Source organism: Haliaeetus albicilla, chromosome 8, assembly GCF_947461875.1.
Source record: "Haliaeetus albicilla chromosome 8, bHalAlb1.1, whole genome shotgun sequence".
NCBI classification, from domain to species: domain Eukaryota; kingdom Metazoa; phylum Chordata; class Aves; order Accipitriformes; family Accipitridae; genus Haliaeetus; species Haliaeetus albicilla.
In genome coordinates, this window is record NC_091490.1 from 19,269,796 (window position 1) to 19,292,900 (window position 23,105).

The 23,105-nt window shown below is 35.3% G+C and overlaps 1 protein-coding gene across 4 annotated transcripts; it reads right to left on the bottom strand.

The window, feature by feature from the left end:
- Window positions 1-508: 508 nt before the first annotated feature.
- On the bottom strand, window positions 509-23,096 carry GLMN (glomulin, FKBP associated protein). 4 transcript variants are annotated; one of them, XM_009919610.2, is made up of 19 exons: window positions 22,969-23,096; window positions 21,308-21,376; window positions 20,683-20,808; window positions 19,124-19,243; window positions 18,206-18,314; window positions 16,734-16,980; window positions 16,137-16,236; window positions 12,483-12,670; window positions 11,939-11,992; window positions 11,002-11,032; window positions 10,538-10,627; window positions 10,030-10,071; window positions 9,870-9,943; window positions 9,465-9,549; window positions 7,371-7,480; window positions 6,191-6,254; window positions 2,692-2,815; window positions 1,182-1,264; window positions 509-1,049 (listed from the first exon to the last, which is right to left on the bottom strand). In XM_009919610.2, exons 2-19 carry the CDS (start codon window positions 21,368-21,370, stop codon window positions 942-944), a joined length of 1,818 nt encoding a protein of 605 aa, XP_009917912.1. In that variant the 5' UTR covers window positions 21,371-21,376; window positions 22,969-23,096; the 3' UTR covers window positions 509-941. The 4 variants fall into 4 exon arrangements, with proteins under 4 accessions (XP_009917912.1, XP_069645332.1, XP_069645333.1 ...); XM_069789231.1 differs by having other exon boundaries at window positions 23,023-23,077; XM_069789232.1 differs by lacking the exon at window positions 22,969-23,096 and adding an exon at window positions 22,653-22,935.
- Between the last annotated feature and the right edge of the window lie 9 nt (window positions 23,097-23,105).

Sequence of the window (23,105 nt, forward strand, 5' to 3'; positions counted from 1 at the left end):
TAAAAATATAGTTACATTTCAAAAGACTATATACAACTTATGCATTTGGAATGGAAATTTATATTAAATAACTATACAATGAAAAATGGCATACATTATACCAAATGTGCATTCTAAGGAAAAAAAAAAAAAGTTGTTTAACTGCACTATAGAAAAGCCATCCTTATTTTTAACCTGATTCTGAACTTATAAGCTCATCTGTTTATAATAATTTCCCAAAATATTTAATATATCTTAAGGAAAACTCTATCATTAAAGATAAGGATGATCAAAACAATTCCAAAATATAGGTTTCCCATCCATAAACAGGTATATGTATTAAATCTTACACAGTGTGTTTTTTAAACACAAGTGTTATCTGTTGTGTTACTAAGTTTTAACATCTTACTTGGCTCCAAGCTGATGTGTTTTTCTTTAAACCTGGTCTCCTTTGCCATAGGAACTTACAGTCCTGTTTGTAAATATAGAAGCTTGTTTGTCAACATTAAAAAGTGCTAATAAAAATACCTTGTGCTTAAACAGTGCTTTTTAATTAATGGTTCTCTAGTCACTTTATAAAAATCTTTGCAATTCACAACACCAGTCAGCAACTATTATCTAACAAATTTTGAAAATTAACAGAAAAATAAATGCACAACCATACCTCCTTGCCACAGCATAAGAACAAAAAACCCCCTTGTTTTTAGTTTCTAAACTTAAAGAGCATCAAATTCTGAAGATGAATACTTTAGTAAAAACGCCATTTCTGTGAATCGCATACAACAATAGCAAAATAAAAAAAACCAAAACAGCAACAAGACTTATGAAGAGCAGCATTTGCAATTCTTCTAGAGGCCACTCTAATTGTTCTTCCTTAAGGGTTAGTAGCCTCCTTTTCAACCAAAGTCTCATAGTCAAAATGATCTTGTAAGAAGTACACTAACTCCAATACTTCAGCTGACCTAACTATTTTCATCCATTACAGCTTTTATTTTCACTTCAATGAGTTCTTCTACTCGAGCTAGAACACTTTCTATTAAATCAAATGTGAAGAGGGCCGAGTGTAAAACCTGAAATGACAAAAGAAATTAGTTTTTTTTTGTTGTTTTTTTTTTTTTACCCACTGTACATGTATGTTTGTCTCCAGATTGAAAAGAAAATTTCAATACTTCTGAACAACTTTGAAGGAAATGCAAACTCACCTGAAGCTGCATTTCAGTAGTCATAGCAGGCATCTTTTCCCCACTAACAGTTACAGAACAAACTGTGTTAGAACTGTGTGCCTCTGTAGAAGAAAATAACCAACCAGAGATCAGGCTGCTGTTTCACATAACTTTTGGAATGAAAAGAGTATTTAATGTATTAGCATTTCTAGACAGTAACTGTTAAAAAAACATAAACGTAGGGACTGACCAAACACAGGACAGAAAGTGCTGAACCTTAAGAGGAAGACAGTTTGAGCTGGATGCTATCTCTAAGCTTTCTATAACACATATGACTATATTACTAAACAGGCAATATTTGCAACTCAGAACAATTTTATATAGCTAAAATGTTCCTTAAAAGGAAAAAAAAAAGTTATTAAATCTGGTCTTTTTTTGACACATTTTTAATATTTCCACATCCAGAGAGATAGTAGGAGGTTCTTTAGCTTGACTTAATGAATCCAGACATGAAATACTTATTTTATTAAGAAAAGGCTGCAGGCTTCTCTGTTCCAGGCAGATTACTTGCAGCAGGCAAAACTACAAGGACAAGTCTGAAAATTAAGGGGAAAACCTCTTACATTCAGACTACATATTTGAAATTCAGCATAATGCTTACAAAGACTATACACTGGGGAAAAAGGCTAAACCATTTACTGTTTCGAGTTAGATGTTCTCTCCCAAACACAAATCTCTTTATGCTTTGTCAAAGGCTAGAGAAACGTAGGAGGGACTTAAAGAAAAAGCTGCTGGATTAATTGTATAGGATTCCCTTTAGAAAGATATACACAGGTTGCCTTCAGAAAATTCCCCTTCTCTGCCTCATACTTAGTTTACAACAACAGAAGAGGATAAGACTAGTGGCAAAAAGCTGTACTGACATTTTTGGTAGCAGAAGCAAGTTTCTTGGGCTGTCTTAATTATAATGGAGACCACAAAGGAACAAAAGATCTGACATACACAGGGATCACCTAAAGCAGCTACAGCTCTTATGCCCTGTGGAATTTGTCTGCTTAACCCAGAGCAGAATCTGATTCTTTGTATCAGATTAAAAAAAAATAATAAAAGAAAATCCAGAATGTAATCCTTCAGTCTTTAAGAGAGCACCTATTTGCTGTGTGAATTATTTCTTCTCTTGTTAACCTCCCCACACATAGTATGAAACCTAATGGCTATAGATTCAGAGATACTTAGATGCTCCTGTCTAACCTTAAAATCAAAAGTATAAATGCAGAACAAGCTTTGAAGGTCTTCATGTGACATTTCTATCAGGTTTCCATAAGGTTTAAAAATGTGATGAGAGATAAACAAGTTGAGATTTTTCTGACCAATTATTAAAATTACTAATATCAAATATAGCAACTACTTAATTATTATTTGAAATTTGGAATAGTGTCAATAGTTAAATAAAACACGGTCTATATAGCACTCACCAATTCTTTGCTTCCAAAGGATTTCCAAATTTTCTAAATATGAACAAAGCTAAGAAAAAAAGAGAACAACTAACCTCTTCTGTTTTCTTTCTTATTCTTTATTTCTGCTTCGTAGTGTGCTTTTGACATATTGAGTCCTACATGCAGTGGTTTTAAAAAATTCTGCTCAATCTTGGCAAGTGTGGTCCATACACCAGTCTATTCAAACAGAACAGAGAAGGTTACAAATTAGTTTGAATGAAGCATTGCAATACTAAGTTTTTGAGCACAAGTTTTCGGAGTAGTCTTTATAACATACACTTCTGTGCTGGGAGAAAAAAAAAAAAAAGTAGATTCATGTATTTAGGCATGAATAGCATCATGATGGATATTTAAGCTCCTCTCCCTCTCTCTTATATTATTTGTCAAAAACTGGAGGATGAAGTAGTCAAAAAAAATAAAGGGGACACACACAACAAACTTAGTATGTAGGCTGATAACTACAGCAATGGAAACACAAATTTTCAACTTGTTCTTGTAAGCAAAGCTGAAAGGATCTTGGGATGTTGGAGGTGGGTACTAGCCACTTTCTCAGGCTAGAATCTCTACAGTGAGTGAACAGCAGTTGTAGATTCCTCTAAGATAATTTAGCAGCAAAACAGCACAAATATTTAAATTCATGTTTCTGAATTAACACTGTATTGTGATGCCAAATGAAAACTCTGATGAATGTCATGCTCCCCAAATATATAAGGGTTTTGTCTATATTGCATTCAGTTTAAAAAGCACTGTAGGAATGTTACTGGCTATGCTGCTATCCCATCCTTAGGCACATTAGCCAAAGTGACCATGAACTTCTCCCCAGTTTGGCATGGGTGCAAGGAGTTTACAATAATGACACTCAGGAAGAGTATCAGGACAACATATCAGGAAGAGATACAAGGAAAAGATGCTCAAAAGCCAGGCTGTTCAAGGTTATACAGCACAAGAGGAAAACTTCTCTGCCTTGGCACCTTATAAGCTTGTAGTTACAAAACTGCTGTAGAAGGAAACAAATACAAAGCAGTCTTTGTGTCTTTAGATATAGGAGCCATTTATATGACTCCCTTCTTCAGGCAGTATCCTCAAAGGGCAGATTAAGGATGATAAAAATAAGAATTCTCAATGTTAAATAGTATTGTTGATTACAGTGGAAAATTCACCAAATTTTAATGTTAAATGATACAAAGTTAACTAGTTAAATAAGAAGAATGGTAATTACTTCCACCAGAATGGGGTTAAAAATGAAGAAATAACTTTACAGAAAAATAGTGATTTTTAAACTCGATTTATGAAAGTGCTTGTTACACAGCAATCAAAACATCTGCACTGACCTGACAGGAGGCATTTTATTTCTGCCCCACTTGCACTATTATGAAGGGAGACAGGGAGGAAGTAAAAAAGAACTGCCGGGCTTAAATTTAAGGGAAAACTTCAGAAGTGATGCTATTTTCTCCTCAAACTGTAGGGACAGTCTTTATGCCAGGTACTAGACAGTACTATTACGGCAATTGTGTGCTACTACGTATAAATTTTTAATAACGATAAAAGCGGAATTCTCTCTTTTCTTAGAGCTATGCATTTACATGAAACTGAGCGGACCATAATGAGCACTTAAATAGTAATAACTCCTTAAATCTGAGAAACAGATATAGTCTATCAATACTAATTACATAAATAGTAAATTAGAAATGCACCAAATGAAAGCTATTTTTGCTATTCATTTTCATTATGGTTTTGGTAATCAGTGCAAGCTATATTATTATTATTCTACCTAGACTAATAACATAATTAGGCATTTATAAAACTTGTATTCATAGATCTTAAAGTGCTCTAAAAGTAGATCAGAATTTTTCCTGTATTTTGGAAAACAGAAAATTATGTGCTGAAATCCATTACTCCAAATCATAAAATCAAGGAACTGGAGGAGACCAACAAAAACCTTATGATACTTACCTGCTAGAAGAAGGTTAGAATATTAATCTGACCATGATATTGCTTATTCAAGTGAAGAAAGGCTTTATGGTACTTTAAAACTGAAAAGCAATTTTTCTTTAAATTGTCACTAATTTAAACAAGTATTTTAAAGCAAAAATCAAAACATTTAGTACTAAGGAGATAGATGATACTTGTTCGCTACATGATATAGTGGATAAAAAGCTCCTGAGTCACATAAATTAGAGGAATGGTGGAACATAATGATTTTCAAGAGTCAACAGAAGTTGCATTTACTATTAGAATAAGTAGCCATTTGGTAGGGGAATGTAACTGGAAAACTAAACACAAATAATTGCACCAGCTCTTCAATGCTGTAGCGACACAATTCAAGTCAGAGCACCTACAAATCAGCTGTTAGAATATGGAATCCATGTATCGATCCAGTTGTGAAATTCAAACAAGTTTCCCCTTGAGTATCCAGCAACACATTTCCATCAACTGCAGGTGGACAGGACTGACTGTACACAAAACCAGCAGATCCATCATAATATAATACATCGAATAGCCATACAGCAGCTGAATAACAAATAAAGCTTTGCACTGATCTACCAGTAACAAACATGTCAGACAGAAAAGAGCTAAACAAAACAGAGAAGAAAGAGGTGGGGATTACAACTAAAGCTATAAAATCCTGCTTTAAACTGAGGCAGCATAATATTATATGGGTAAAATAAGGGCAGTTTCAATTTTTTAAATATACTGCAAAGTTTAAATATGCAGAGTATTTCTGAAATATCTACATTCAAACATCCACACACACAGGAGAATGGAGTTGAAGAGGTTTACCTGTAATAAAAACATAGGTAAAAACTGCAGTGGTGAGCAGTTTAGGCTGGCAAATTACCTTTGTATAAAACATTCTAGGCTGTTTCCAGTAAAGCAACGTAGCAGAAAATTGGATGGGTCTGGCCATTCCTTTCGTTACTTCAGCAGATGGATCTTGCAGACAAGAATTTTTTTGATGCTAATACCTAGAGAAGCTTTTAACGTGTACCTATCATGCACCTGCACAGCAGCTGTAAATATATTGTTTTGCACAGCTAAAAACTATTTAAATATGATTAAATACTTTCTGAGAAATCCTAATACTAACAACTTTTAGCATATTGCACAAAAAGTATTTTGCCTAAAGATGAATAAAATGGATCTCTTGAACTGCAAAGGTTTGTATTATTATTATTATAAAGAAATCCACCTGGAGGCTTAAGGGGTACCAGCAAATAAATAAGCAAGAGTAACAAATATTTTTTCTCATGGGAATATTTGATAGAGATGTGACTTTATGGTGACATACTGTAAAATTATGGACCACAGTTCATCAGGCAGAGTAAAAGGATTAGCTTTTTTACAGTAACAGTTAAGCATGAATGCAATCAAATCTCATCAGAATAAAATAACACATCGTGTATCTCCTAACATAGTTAATAAAAGCATCACTTCTGGATTATTGACCATTGCAAAGAAAAATGCAAAAACCATGATCAAGGATAACAGTGCTCACGTGAATCCAGCTCTCCCCTCAGCTAATCAATCATTTTCAAATCAATTAGTACTTACTTGATTATCACTTTCACAATCCTTAATGACTAAGTATCTCAGTAGATTTAGTGACGCCATAATCCTGTGAATTAAAAATGTACTATTTATCACTTAGAGTGCAGATTTATATCACAGGGATAATAATTTAAATTGCCCATTAGCCAGACATCCTAAAAATACCCATTTGTACAAAATGCAACCACCCATCTGTTGAGCAATATAGCTTAGTCTAGAGCACGAGTGTGCAAACATCCATGTTACAACAGTTGACACTTTGCAATTAAAACTGTCAGCAGATTGGAGTAGGCTGGTGATTGTGAGGGAAAGTTCTCTGAAGAGATGGAACCTTATTACAGAATTTGTAACACACATCACTGGTGATCCAAAGCTGATTTGAAACTAGTGTGACAGTTTTCTTTATTACTGTATTGAATTTTTACTTTTGAGTGCTTTTTAAAATACACTTTTTGCTTTTGTTTTACCATACATCTTAGCAGAAACTATTTATTGCTTTTTCCTGATAAACAGTACAATTACAGATCATATATCTGGGTTTTTAAGTAGTTATGTGTCCATCTGGACACTATCACTCTACTGATTTACAAGCCCAACGATTACTTGTTACATACGAAAAGACTAGTCCTATACAGGAGATTTTCAGAGACATTTCAGTTATTTTCATATTACTCAATACACGTATTTGCTGTTCAGGTAGCTTTCTATTCCCACTCACGACATACTCGATTCCCAGCAGCAATCTGTGAAACAGTCTCAAAAAGGCTGTGTGCTATAAGTTGTTATCTGATAATTATTATTGTTGTATTCCCCTGTATCACCTAAGACAACATACCACATTTCTTTTGTTCCTCCAATTGCTTCTGCAGAAAGCTGACAAACCATATATTCCTGAATAAATAATGCTTTACCAATTAGTTCTATAATTTGACATCTAAGGCCTTATATCCTCAGGGAATGGAGGAGGAATTCCTTTCTTATTGTTAAAATCAATGTAAAAGCATTGTGACATTCTTCTATACAGAATTAGTTGAAAAGATGGTTGAAATAAGTGATCATTTCCATTCCTAGTTCCAAAAATTTAAAATACATTGATGTTGTCACCTCATTAATTACATGAAAGCATACCCCCTTATCTGTAGTAAGATAGTTTGAAGTCTTCCTAACTGCAATTACAACTCACCTATCTGAGTTTTGCAGAAGATCTGTCTCAGCACCTTCTGGAAGCAAAAGCACTAAATCTAGAAGGGAGATCAGGTGATGTCCTGTAAACCAAATGTTGTCACATGCCCTCTGAAAAAAATGATATAAAAAGTTTAGCTGAGTACAAATTTAAATCTTAAAGGTATCTTAAATAAATCTTAAATAATTTAACAATAGTTTTGGGAAAACAGAAAAGAAAAAAAAAATGAAACACTGGAAGCAATATTTTCTAATTACTACATATGATTGAAGTATACAAACTAGTCTTTTCATAATCCTCCCTACTTTATCTCTCCATGCCAAGCTTTCTTTTCAACTTAATCAGAATAAATTCTCCACCTCTTCAGAATACCACCATCAATATAGTTAATATTTGTTTACATAAACTTTAGTAAACTGTAGTAAGCACTCTCTTTTTTTTTTTTTATATGGAGGTATGAAGCAATTAGCTATCTTTACCAGAGACTCTATTCATTTCATAATAGCAGCGTCACAATTTTTTTTTTTTTTTTAAAGATGATCAGGTGGTTTAAGTTTTCTTTGCATATTTCTAAACCTAGAAATGGACTGGAAGGAAAACTGATATTAGATAAGGAAATAAGAAGTGTAACTGTCTGTTAAGTCAGATCAGATGATGGACCTGGAAAGATTAAGACTACCTGGGCACAAAAACTAAGATGAAATAAATTGATAGCAATAGGAAATTGTTATCATTATGTTTATAATAGAATTCTTTGCATTAAACCGAGAATATTAAAATCCATGACAAAATCTTAAAATTATTTGTCTTTTTGACAGCCAGGGAACTCTACACAGAAGTAATGTGTTAAGAGAATTCTGAAGCTGCATAGTCAAAAAAATTAATTAGTAAGGGAATTTCAGAATATAGTTTCACCTATTCAATTTTAATGCAAGCCCCTTTTGGAACAGTTTTCATATTACCATCTTCTCCACCCCTGCTGATTCAATATACAGGACAGGCTACGATCTAATAAATAGTATGTTTTCTAACATAATTATGCTAGCATAAAATATGCTATATTGTTTACTATATTGTCCTAATTGACGAAAGGCAGTATCCTTGAGAATCAAATTTTGTTTGGAAAAGGCCCTAAGCAGTTAAAAAAAAAAAAAAGAGAGAGAGAGAAAAAGTTAATCATTTATTTTCAATTAATTTTTCCAACTTCCTGGTATAAATGATTATAAAATATGGTATTTAAATGGCTTTGATCTAGCTCAACCCTTTCTGATGAATTTAATGTTTGTGAAGCACTCATAGTATAAAGCTGACTGTCATCAACTGGGGTTGTTTAGTCTGGAGAAAGGGACGCTGAGGGGAGACCTTATCGCTCTCTACAACTTCCTGAAAGGAGACTGTAGTGAGGTGGGTACTGGTCTCTTCTATCAAGTAACTAGTGATGTTAGGACGAGAGGTAATGGCCTCAAGTTGTGCCAGGGGAGGTTTAGATTGGGTATTAGGAAAAATTTCTTTACTGAAAGGGTTGTCAGGCATTGCAACAGGCTGTCCAGGGAAGTGGTGGAGTCACCATCCCTGGAGGTCTTTAAAAGACGCATAGATGTGGCACTTCAGGACATGGGTTAGTGGGCATGCTGGTGTTGGGTTGACAGTTGGAGTCAATGATCTTAAATGTCTTTTCCAACCTAGACAATTCTATGATCATAAAAACCAAGAAAAAATTAATAAGTCTGTCTGAACTGGAACATTTGAATTATATTCAAGAAATGAGGACTGTGAGGATAAAACAAAATACTGAATAGTTCTTCTTTAATAAAGTAGCAGGTATTTTCAAGCACAGAAAAGGTAATAATAACTTCTTAGAAAAATAGAGTAAAATTTTGCAATTAATACAATTGTAAAATTATAATGTAAAAATACATATGCAGAAAAAAGACAAATTAATATTTTTAATTGTACAACTTCCCAATCTTAGGTTTTATTTCAAAGTGGATTTTTTTAATGCATCACTCGAAGCTTAAGCTGTACACATTTTCTCAACATAATACTCATAGAATTTTTAGATGGTAACTTGTTTCTTAGTGGTAATAGCCTCACCATTAACGAGAAGTGAATCTGATCTTTTATATTTTTAATAATGTATCCTTCCACACCAGCATGGTTGCTTGTCTTCAGTAAACACCTTCAAACAAACAAAAAAAAGATATTATCTCTTCAAAGCTGCCTATATAGATAGCTCAAAACTTAGATGACATTATGGCCTTATTCACTAAGGGGGAGTTTTACCACAGAAAAATAAGATGACTGTGTAACCTTTAGACACTAGCTTAGGTAAGACAGCTGATTTTATGTGACACAATTGAAATTAATTATTTATCCAAAAATTAACATAGTAAAATTAATGTGGTTTACCAGATAGAAACTCTGACAGAAATCATTGTCTACACAATTAAGCTGCAATAAGGCTGATATTACACAATCTACAGTAATTTGGATGCATACCTGAATAATGTATATTTTCCCTCTGTGTCAAATTTGTCTATGAACAACTGCAAAATATGTAAACTCTTCTTTCTCTAAAGAAAAAAAAAAACATGTTATCAGATTAATTCTAATTAAATAAATTCAGCACTTAACTGATTCTGTAGGTCACATTACATACCAGATGCTCTATGGGACAAAGGGTCATAACTTGCACCAAATCCTGCAGTTGGACAAAGAAAACATAATTTCTAATTGCATACAGATTATTACATTACATTAGTCTGACTAAAATCTACTCAAGACGTTAAAAAAACCAAAACAAAACAAAAAAACCCACAGACTACAAAACCATGCTTATGCGAATATTCTCATCAGAGAAATTCACATTAGCTTCAGTGGTTGAAATCCCAAGGTTGATATACAAAAGCATCATCTTTCAGCTAAGATCAATGCCCACCTGCTTCAGTGGCCTGTACATACACTAAGTGTATTTTAACTGTCACTGAAACTTCATGCTGTAGCGGGTAGAAAAGACAATCAATTCTGTACAGCAAGACACTGAAAGTTTCAATTTAACAACACAAGTGTATAAAGGTTCAGTAGTATGTCCTCTCTCTAACACCTAGAAGACAGCTAGATATTATTTAAAATCAAACTTTAAAGACATCTGTGTTGCTTCTTATTACCTGAGGTACATTAATAAAATCTCTGAGTTCTAAATACTGATGGAGAAGGCTATTATCTTCCATTCTCAATAAACAGCTCTCAAACAGATCCTGCAGGTGGGGGACAAAAAAAAAAAAAAGCTGCCAACATTTTGCACATATATAAAACATTAATCTATATGCCTAACATTTCATGGCTAAAATCACCTTCACTATAAATGCTCATTCAGATATCCAAAGTTCCTAGGAGATATGAATGTAAGTGATGATGGTAATTTAAACATTTATGCATGTGTGTAAAGTTCAATAAATATAAGTGTTTGTAAGACTGAAGAATACCTAATTAAGCCTCAAAATATTTCTGAAACTGTTACCTGAACTATCATTTGCACCTTTCTTAGAAAGGGAAACTAAAGTTTTACCATTACTTAAATTGGAAAAAATAAACATTCTAACATTGAAAATTTCATCAAAAGAAAACTTACAAGTCCTTTAGATAACATAGATTCTTCTGTTCTAGAAAAAAAAGAAACATTATCAAATTTAAGTTGTTGATTAAAAAGACACTGTTGATATTTCAGAAGAAACACTAGAACAGAGATCAAAAAGAACTTGTCCCTCAATAATTTTCATTCTATTTTCTAAATATAGTATCTTTGTTATTCCTCTCAAAGGTTTTTAGGATAAGCTGGCTTATGGAAAAGTTGAAAATTAGACTCCTCTCTTCAGGGCCAAAAATTACTTTTTTTTGCCCTCAATAGAAGCAGCATCTCGTATCTCACAGGTATCAAGACGTGGATTAACAAAGAAAATGAAACTTTTTCCAGATGATTCCATTTGCATAGTTCTGCAAGCCTAAGAAAAACAGAGCAGATCCTAAACTGAAGAGACCAGGAAGCCTTGTTTAAATTTTACCAGGAAACGGTAAGCAGTCATAATGGGAAACTTCCCTTCTATAGCAGTGCTAAAGTTATTTGGTCAACACTGCTGCTTATGGAAGGTGAAATAACCACAATATATAGAAAAGCCTGACCTTTAATCAGATTACGTATTGTATCAGAATACATTCAAATAAATACTATCATGATAGTCTTCTCTAGTAGTAAACTAATTATTACAGAAGTACAAGTAAATACACAATCTAATTATTCTGCATGCGTTTAAAAGATCTTAATTTTGCATTTTCAGAATAAAGTTTCTAAAAATGGTATCACAATACAAGCTGAAAACAGTAAATAAATGTTTTAGACAACTTTTCATACTTCCTAGTAAAAGAAATCATCTTGTTGTGGAACTTGCCATTTTAACTCTCAGGTTTAAAAACCTCCTCTGAACTTATCTGGTATATTCAAAAGTTGATTCTATGAAATACTACAAAAGATCACACCCACTATCTAGAACTCCAAATGCCATAAACCCTACCTTTTCAGTAGCACTTCAATATGTGTCATATTGCATTGCAGAAGGTATGATGGACTAAAAGAAAAAAATTAGGTTTACATTAAACTGCATAAGCCATATACATTTGCACATAGTTAATATATTTTACAGGATTCATCTTTTTTTTAAAAATTATAAAAATATCTTTATAAAATTAGTAATTTTGAAATAGACACAAAATATTAAGTCAAATTGCTCTTAAGAACTGTTACGTGGAAACTGTCTATAAATGCAACTGAAAATTTAATACATGTTAATTTTCAGCATGTGACTAATTCTACCCGTTTCTTTAAAAAGACAGCTCATCTAAAATTAAACCATAATAGAGTAATCTGCAGGACTGGAGTATGTTCTTATGTATATAATATAAGCTACACAAAATATAAATACATAAAGGTTGACATAAAACAAATACTAGTGAAATACAGTTTTCATTCATAACTATTGACAAATAAGAAGTTTTCTTCTGCTCAGAAAGAATCTTCAAAGTACAGACTTAGGATAAACGAGGAAGAATAGTTCTTACCTAAATACCATTGGAAAGCAATCAATACCAAAATGCTGAACAAACATCAGATATGACAGACATGCCAAAGAATCTGCAGAATTCTTTCGCTCTATGTCCGCAAACTCTTGATTCTTCCAGTGTGGACTTATGCTCTTATGATGTAAAAACACCAGTGGTATTAATTCTCTTATATCCCACAAAATATCCTAAAAAAAAAAAAAAAAAGAAAAAAAAAAAAGATAGATTTCCTATAGTTGCCTTTAAAAGGCCTGTACACCCATTAAGTTTCAAAGCTTTAACTGTATTTACAGTATACTCTTATATAGCATAAATTAATATAACTATTTTGTGAGTATTCATGATATATACACATACACAAAAAAGACCCTGCAGGAAAAATAACTACTGTTAGAAGAACGTTACTAAGATAGCAAAGTCAAGCACTCAAAAGTTAGCAAAAGAGGAAGTCACCCTGCAAACCCCTAGTTTGGCTCCCTTATCCACAATGCTATGAATAATGACAGCTTCATGATCACATTATGCCACAGGACCCCTGTGTTTTTCAGATCACAGAATGATCAGTATTTTGTTTTCTGCTCACTCAATACGCAACATAATGTTTATCTGCTGAAGGCAAGCCCCGCTTTGAAGTTAGAATCACTCTGTATGGCCCTTCTTTCCAGTGCACAACACAATGACACCCGAGAACTTCACAAATACTACGGTGTGTGTCCCCGCCATTCACATGAATTAGGAGGTAGTGTAGCTCCTATTGTACGTACTATGAAGAAACAGTGAGATCAAGGTTAACTCCCTATTCTGGGGTCGTCCAAACTGAACATGCACAATCTCACATTTTGGAAAGCTAGGATTACACAAGATGTCATATAGTCAGAGCATGACTTTACTGACCTTAGCTGCAGCTCTCATTACCCAATTCCACAAACAGCAGAAGTGAATTTCTTGAGAAAATCAAGAAAATGTAATTCACAATTAGCATAAAAAACATGGTTTCAGACTGTGCCCAACAGGAAAGGCAGAATAAAAAGCCAGTTTTTCAGAGCACCCTTCAACTATCTTAACCATGAGATCATCTTCTGGTAACCCCTGCCTCCTTAACTGCACACCCTGAAAGTTGTGCAATAAATGAAGTAAAGGTCTCAGAGACAAGATTCTTTTATTGCACAACTCCTGATTGATCCCTATACCAGTTCCATCCTGTGCTGAGACATGCTGTGGAAAAAAATGGATGTAATCATGATAGAAAACCTAATTATTGTTGAAAAACAACCAAAAGTTTTGTTCTGCTAACTGCTTAGTGTGTTTTACTTTACAATCTTAACATTTGGATGTAGAATTCTGTGTGCAAAAATGCTTAGATTTTTAAACACAAATTGGAGAAGAGCTGCATCACATTGCAACTTCCAGACTTCCTCTGTATGCATGCACATTTGCACACATATAATACATTTACACGTACTTTCCTCACCCCAGATGGCTCCAAGTCTTCCTTTTGAAACTCATCAAGTCTTAGTGTGCCATTCCCTCCCCAAAAATGACACCTTGACCCAGTCCCTCTGCTCTTTTAGGACTAATTCCTCCACTACATCATATAAAAAGCTGTCTGTCTTCTAACTGCCTAGTTCATCGTTCACAGCCATTTCAGCCATCTTCCTCCAATAGCTGGATTTCATCAGCCAGCTTCACCCCAACTCTACCTTCTCAGTAACTTCCATTTCCCTCTTACATAGTTCCAGACATTCTTTGACTTTTGTCTTTCTGTATTTGACTTGTGAATTTTTCTCCTCTAACCAGGGATAATAAGGTAGAACAAAGTCCAAAGCTCAAACTTAACTCTTCTTTCATACAGTCAACATTAACATGAGAAACAAGTGTATCCATAGTTAAGAAAATTTACAGAAAAGAACTGTAATGGCCAGTTATCAAAAGTAGAATTGTATTTTTGTTAAAGGTAAATATTAATAACCAGTTAATAGTCATTTAATGCTTAGTTCTCCTATACTTCTAAAAAGGTCAGCTTCTTTTATAAGAGTTGAAGACATTAGCTGCAATCCTGATAAAAATGAGCTGTGACTGTCTATTCAGTGTTATCCAACTAGTGGCCTGTTGGCTATCCTGAGGGAAGACTCCGTTTACTACTAACAATATTTTCCACTCTTATATTTCATTACAAGATTTACCAGCCTGCTTCTGAATAAACTGTTATAAAATAATCCAGCACCTGGCTGTCCAAAAGGTTCCTTCATTTCAACAGCCCAACACAAATCATTGTATAACCATGCATTTGAAAATTAGAGGCAACTGCTATTTACAAATACTTTAAATTTGGTGCACTGGGTTTGGCTGGCATGGAGTTGATTTTCTTCATGGCAGCCCATATGGTGCTGTGTTTTAGATTTGTGACCAAAACAGCATTGATAATGCCAGTGCTTCAGCTATTGCTGAACAGTGCTTGCACAGCATCAAGGCCTTCTGTTTCTTACCCTGCCCCTCAGCAAGCCAGCAGAGGGCGGGTGAGAAGCTGGGAGGGAACACAGCTGGGACAGCCGACCCAAGCCGATGAAATTGATATTCCATACCATATAACATCATGTTCAGCAACAAACTGGAGGTGGGCAGAGGGAGGATGAAGCAGTATTTTTCAGATTAACTGCTGTTCAGAGACTAGCTAGGCATCAGTCTGCTGGTAGGAGGTGATGAGTGACTGCTGTTGCATCACTTGGGGTTTTTTCCTTCACTTACTAAATTGTCTTTTTCTCTACCCATGAGTTTTCCTTGCTTTTGCTTTTCAGATTCTCTTCCCCATTCTGCTAGGGGGGGCTAAGTGAGTGACTGGGTGGGAGCTTAGCTGCCAGGTGGGGTCAAGCCATTACATCTGGATATGTGCAGGACAGGAAATACTCTTTACCACATTCAAAACATGAACAAAGCACAGCTCTACTTTCTGTAATTTTATTAATCACACTTGGTCCTATTTCTGAAAACATACACGTATTAGGTGCAGTCCATGCACAGATTGGAACACACATCTCCTTATAAGGCTTGGTTTTGCTGCAAATTTAAATAAAATTATCTATACCCACAATAATCTTGCTCTAATAAAACACAGCTTCTACGTAAAACATTCAAAACCAGGGTAACAGCATTGGTAGCATGGAGTGGACATGTTCCCACTGAATTTCCAGCTATAGCATCAGCAGCAGTCAAGCATCAATTTATATTCTTTAATAGTCGGCTGGCACTGCATTAGGCACGTTAGAGATTCCTCTCTGTGCAACACTTGGATTAAAGGTAACATGTAGATCTTACCTTGACATAATACTGCAGCAAAGACAATCCTTTAGATATTCTAGTAAATTCACACATCACCAAGAAAAAGAAGCAGTTAGAGCAAAGTAACAGCTACTGATTCAGACAGCAGTCCAAACTGGTTTATCAAGGAGCAAAACTGTGTCTGCAAGATTTGTAATTTCCAGAGATGGGACCTGGAACTGTTCTAGACCTTTATCTACCTGCATTATCTTACAAAGCCCAGGAAGTCATCCCACTAATCAATAAAGGAAGCAAAATGAGCTCTAGAATGAATTATAGGTAATTCTGAACTAGACCACTGGTTTTGCAAACACTGTAATTAATTTTGACTGCACTTACTATAATTTCAGTTGCAAAATGCCGAAAGGGATGCTCTTCAATGCCTTCAAGTTGTTCAAGCTGAGCTGTCAATAATGGGTATTTCAGACATTTCATACAGCTGAAATAAAAATGGGATGAAACTAAATCACCAATATGGTCACAAATACAGACTCTAATAGTGTCACTGATAACCAAGAATAAAGTCTATACTCGTATTAGCTGCTGCTATTCCTGATATTCCAGGGAGAATAAAAAAAAGACCATCTCCTGTAGAATCATTCCTTAACTTCACTTCCACAATATGATTATCCTCACTGTTGTAATTGGAGAAGGAACAGAAGAATATCAAATCAGCTTCACAGCACAGAGATCAAGATTTCTTTACCATTTCCCTGTACTAAAAAAAATAAATTATTTTTACCTTTTTTCTCTCACTCCATAAATATGTAAGGCATATTTAGGTTTCTTTTTTCTTTTTTGAAATACCACATTAGTTAATATAAGTTGGCAGCATTCTAAAACACCAAGATGATTTATTTACTGCCTATGTAATAAAAGCCTACAGTTCGTTTTGTTAAGTTACATGAATATATTACACTGACATAAAATGCTCACAATTTTAATAATTCTTCTTTCAGCTCCATGTCATTGTATTCTGATGACTTTTCCATGTTTTTAATAACTTCATTCACAAAAGGTTTAGTAAAGTCCACCACTGCATTACAACATTGACAGAGACCAAGTTTGTCTTCCTGTATTTGTTGTTTTGTATAAGGTACAGGTAAGGGAGTAAGCTGATTCATAATCATAGCCAAAGATAAACCCAATGAGTAGGCCTTCTTGTTCTGAAGTTTCAAAAGCACTGGGGGAAAGAAAAAAAAAAAAAAGGAAAAAAAAGAGAGAAAGAACATTTTGAGACATTAAGTTATTACTTACTCAGTAGAGAAAAATGTGAAGAAAACCAATGTGACTACATAAGAAAGCCTTTAGTTTCAGAGAAGGGGAGGGACCAATACCTGAAATCACATGAGCAAATCCAGCAAGACTAAATGTCATCAGCTAGTTTAATATGCTGTAGTTAAGATGACCATATATTTGAGAATGACAAATATTAAAGCAGTCATGCATTTCAACACATTCTTCCTTTCTCTGTAGCACCATGGTTGAGTACTGAAAAAAAATCTTTCTAAAAGTAGTCTAAGTGAGGTAATACTCATTTATCTGACCTGGAGAATTCACCTATTGTTTGACTCCTTCTACACTTGGCAAAATCAGAGACCATGGCCCAACTTTTCTGCTGGGATCTGACTCTACCTGAAGCAGCTCAGAACTGTTCCATACCCCATGGCAGAACCAACAGAGGGGCTCCCAGACTGAGGAAGCAGCACAAGTGGCTCTCCACTTAAACTGCACTCAGTGCAGGCTAACTGCAGATTGGCTATCCAAAAAAACACATACTTCTAATTACCAAAATGCTTCTCTTGTTAAATTCTAACATAACACATCTCAGAGACTGATACAATCAGACTTAAACTTGGTAGACAACAGTTGATTTCATCTCGCATATCAAAACAGAAACTACTACTTGTTACCTACTTAGTGGGTGTCCAAAACCAACATTTTTAGTTTTTATATGTAAGCCAAAAGAATGCTTCCCCCTCACCAATCAAATGTTTCAACCTGCTTCAATCTGAAGTAAATGTTTTATACTATGAAAATATGGAATTGTATGTTTTAAAAGTTAAATAATGAAGAATTTCACAAATCCATGTAATTCTCTATAACAACAGTATGAATTGTTTACATCTCTAACTATACTGTCACAGGACCACATTCTCTCGTAAATGATGAAAAATAGCTGAGTATTGCTTTTTCACCTGATGCTATTAATCCCATCTACAATCTTTTTCTAACAGGCCAATATAAGCATGAAAGTTATACCTTATGTTATTTTGCAGAATGTAATAGACTGTAAAGCCTGTCAAGACAGATGTATTCTGAAGCTATTCCAGCAAAGGCTAAACTAAATTGATAAATAAATGAGAAAATAATTTAATTCAGAAATCACATGAGAAACTGAATCTTACCTGTCTGCAAAGGCTGAAGCAATAACATGACAGTTTGGCATGCTTGCTCTCCAGACGCCTGCTCAATCTGCTCAAGTAAACCCAAAAAAAGTTCCTTCGGATTGCATAGCTGCCAGAGAGGAACAATGCATATTTTTTAATAACCATGGTCATAAGCTAAAAAACTCTTCACAAGCAAACTTCAATACAGAAGTTCCTGAACGTCAAGAAAGCAGATCTGAACATCCAAGACAATCTTTAAGAAAACAAATATGAAACAGTAAGTACTTCCCTATAATTAATGTCTTCTGTAGAGTGTATATGTGTGTACACTTCTATATAAGCTGAAAAAATATAACAATAAACAACAACACTAAACTTGATTTCTATGGTCTATAAAAACCTCACAGTACCTTAGCAAAGTAATCCTTAGGAGTAGAAAGAAAAACTTCAGTGCGAATTTAATTCGAGCTATAGAGTTTACAAGTTGTTTTTTAAGTACATGAATGAAAGGGAACTAGCTGTCTACAGATTAAGACTTTTCCCCTACTACTCCATCAGAATCATCAGGTAATCATTGTCACACTGTATCTGCAGTAGACAAGAGGCAGTATTGTTGTGGCTGCTCTGACTGCAGCAGCTGGCTATCAAAAATTTCATGAGTTCTATCTGCCTTTTTCTTCTGTGTAATGCTGTCTCTTTGTTTTGCCCAGTTACTAATTCCACAAAATTTATAAGAGGTCAGTTATCTCTGAGAACATTAAGCCTGTGTCTACTTCAGATGAAATGGGCTCATGAGTTTAAAAGTTACAGGAAATGGACAGAAGAACCCAGAAGTATTCATGACTTGGTTTTCTTTGGAAATCAGGGAAAATTAGGACCTCTCCCTTCCCTACAATTATTGTATTATAAGCATATATTAAAAAAAAAAAAAAATACCTGTGCCAACTGATCTAGTATCTTCAGGCAGTGTTCTCGCTTATCATCTTCCTGTTTATACATGAAAATACATCTAACAAGAGGAGAGATGAGATTCCAACCCATATTCTTGATGATAACCTAAAAAACAGATTTTCAGAGAATAAACCAAAACTGGACATCTTCTAAACCCAGGAAGATTGTATATACAAAGGCGAAAAAAGACAACAGGTCCATGTCCTGGTTGTAACCAACACCACAATGATATAATTGAAAATTTAACAACTATTACCATAAAGTTCTGTATTTGACATTCATTGTATTCTCTCCCCATACCTATAAACACAGCTGCATACATTGCATAGTTATCTTCAATGGATTAATTCTAACATGTCAATATCTTTTTCTAAGAATTTATATGACAATACATTTAAAACAGGACTGAGTAGAGGAGTTTTGCTGAAAGAAAGAATGCTTAGACAAATTATGTTTAACCTGAGGGGATCAAGATCTTCAGTTGTTACTCCAAACTCACAAAATTCAAAACCAGACTGTGAACCCCATGTAACATTGCCAAAACATTCCACCCTTCACTTTCTTTCTGAACTTCCTATTTATCTGTGTACAATTTAGTATATACTCCCAGATCCCCAAAGCGCCTACAGATGTTAGCATCTCTTACATTAGCATCAGCTTAGTTGGCTTTTACAGTTTTGGCCAATATTATTATATCCATCTGTGGTGGGTTGAGCCCAGACAGCAACTAAGTACCCACCAGCTGCTTGCTCGCTCTCCTCTCCCAGTGGGATGGGAGAAAGAGAAGAGCAAAACAGAGTAACTCATGGGTCAAAATAAGGAAAATTTAATAAGTGAAGGACAAAAGAGAGCAGGGGGTGGGGGAGGGAATGACACAAACCAACTCCCACTGGCAGACCAATGTCCAACCAGTCTCCAAGCAACAACTAGTTTGGAATGGGTCCCCGTCCCCATCTCCATCTGTTTTGATTGCTGAGTATGACGTTATATGCTATGGTACCTCTCTTTCATGAGTTCAGGTCAGCTGTCCCAGCTGTGTTCCCTCCCAACTTCCCTGCTTACTGAGGAGGCTGAGGGAGAAACGGAGAAGGCCTTGACACTGTACAAGCACTGATCAGCAATAGCTGAAACACTGGCATATTACCAACACTGTTTTAGTCAGCAATCTGAAACACAGCACCATATAGGCTGCCATGAAGAAAATCAACTCCATGCCAGCCAGACCCAGTCCCCCCATCTGAAATCCTGTCCTGCGAAAGAGGGACACTGTCACTTTCTCTTAATTATGCTTTTGTCTTCTCTTTTCTCTTTGCTTAACTCACTGAAAAACAGTTATTAATGGTTTTGTTAAGATTACCATGACTTGGTTTCTGTGTGCTACCTGAAGTTACACAAGTACATGCACTTTACACAGAGCAACTTATTAACTGTTCATATGCACAGCCTTGCTCCACAGTGAAAGCAGCTTTCCCTTTTTAATAAGCAGTTTTATCTATTTAACAGTGTTAGCACACAACTAATACATAGTGCAAATTTAAACTCACCTTATTTTTCTCATTTTGAATTACTTCTAATAACTGAGCTGCATACCCATCTTCTAAGCATTTCTGACCTGCAACCTGAAACAGACTAAAATCTTCTCCTTTGAAATCACCTTCTTCCAGAATTTGCTAGAAAGAAAATATGCATGTTTAACTCCATACTTACAAAAGGCAAATAAGAAAATCCAAACTTCCATTTCAAAATTAAACGTAGTGTCATTGTAACTTACCTCTTCTTACATACATTTTTCACATATTAAAAAAGCTACCAAGAGCTACTACAGAAGACAGAGCAGTATTTCAATAGCACTTTCTAAGTCTAGACTACAGCACACTGTTTGGAAGATACATTTTCTACAACAACCTGCTAGGGTTTTGTTCCTTCAGACAGGTACTGTTCAGTACCAGAACACTTCATTCTCCATAAAGCAGAAGTTATCAAGCATCTTGGGATAAGCACCACAGAGAATTCAATGAAAGATGAAGGCTGAACTTAGCTGCCCAATGAAGAGTTCTGCTAACAACTAACTGTCTTGTGTTTCGGGGTCATTTTGGTTTTAATTATAATATATGAAGAGAAACGCACACTACTTACACTTGTTACTTTTATGGAAAGAAAACTACTTACACATCTTTGTATTATTGCTTGAAGTTCATCAACTGCCATTATAGTTTGACTTTGTTCTGGCATTGAAAACTATTATAAATTAAAGAGTGCAGTATTAAAACACATGAAGTAAAAACAAAGATAGAAAAATAAACACACTATCCAAAAAAACCGCCAATAGAGGAATGAGAACAACCTAAACAGACAGATATTATGAAGACCACATGATAAAAAACCAGGAAAAATGCATTTTTAAAAAGCGTACACTGTATTATTCTACTCCCCATATTTGCAAGAAGCAGTATTACAGACAAGAAACAACCTGCATTTTATGTATAAGGAAGCAATTTTTCAAGTAGTATCAAGGTCATCTTAAGAAGTTAGGAGGCCTCAGCTACTGCTTGGGTACATACATTGAAAACTGCAGCAAATACAGAGTAAGTCTGGATTCCTTGCGTACCAAGTGCAGATGCCCATGATATACTACATTTTCTGTGACTATTCTCACCAGAGGAGCTCCTGCTCAGCCTTGACTGGAGCATTCTAACCTGATGCCTGGGATGTGCACAGCTGATCCAACTACCATGCCAGTTTATATCAACAGTCCAATCAAGATTACATATGCACTATCATTTATTTCATTCTAGTGTCTAGGTTAGGCTAGTTCAGTGGCCTTTTACCTCTAGATACTTTAGCAAGAAAGTTTTAAATTATAAACAAGTTAAACATTTGACTAATGTTAAGCACATACAAAGTTTTACACAGTCAGGATCAGGACCATGAATTACAAATAAAGTCAAGCTTGGTTATCCCATGTGATATATCAGAGCAGCAGTCATAACCTTTAGTTTTAAGTAATGCCATGTACCTAAACCTGGTTATATGATCACTATAAGAGTCAATTACCTCTACACCTGGATAATTAGCTAACTATTCATCAAAAGACCCAAGTTCCATATTTATACAGACATCTCAATGTAACATTCTCAATCATTCCTCTTGTGTTTGACCTCAGCTACAGCACACAACATCTCGATAACTAAGCTACCTGGATGTTTACAAAAAACAGGCAACTCACAGAAGCTTAAAAAGCATCTGTGTTATGAATTTTATTATTCAAAGAATAAACAACTCACTTTCTATTCTCAACGGCCTATTTTAATATTTTCACGTCACTGCAATCTATCAATGTATCCAGCCTGTCATTTTAATTTGGTTGTTATCATACACTTTATTACCACACGTTGTATTATTTGAGCTCTTCATTTTACAGGATGTTAGTAATCTTCCCAAAACAGTTTAAATACACTTTTGAACGCTAACATTCTCGCATTTTCAGCCCTCAGTAACTTTACAATGTACTTACAGCCTTGAAACATGTCCTGAGCTGTTCCAGGGATTTACCAGCTGAGCTCGCAGACGATCTCAGGCCTTAATACTTAATCCAGTTTCTAATTAAATATTTTCAGAGGTTTCAGCGGCAGGTGGGCAGCGTCTGAATCATGTGAAACTTTCTACTATTAACACTCACCAAACTGCCTCCTCTCTAACAAACATCTACCTCAGCCCCTTCCCTAGGCGGGGTACAACACGCAAGCCAGTACGAAGAGGCTGCCAACACAAGCCCTCAACGCACGGCTGAATTAAAAAAAACCCACAGGCCACCCCACACCCCGCCTCACCTCAGCGGGCCGTCAGTAGAGCCGCTCCCCCGCCGCAGCCCCGACCGGCCGTACCCCTCCGTGCCCGCCGCTCCACACGACCGCGCCGCCGCCGCCGCCTCCTCTCTCCGCTCCCGGCCCGGGCCACGCCGCGCCCG

Coding starts and splice junctions, on each gene's coding strand:
- GLMN (XM_009919610.2), bottom strand. CDS start 21,370: ATGCCAGAACAAAGTCAAACTATAATGGCAGTTGATGAACTTCAAGCA. Junction 18,315..19,123: donor TACTAGATCAGTTGGCACAG/GTATTTTTTTTT, acceptor CCTCTCTGGCAG/CTATGCAATCCGAAGGAACT. Junction 6,255..7,370: donor CTTCTGCAAAACTCAGATAG/GTGAGTTGTAAT, acceptor TTTAATTCACAG/GATTATGGCGTCACTAAATC.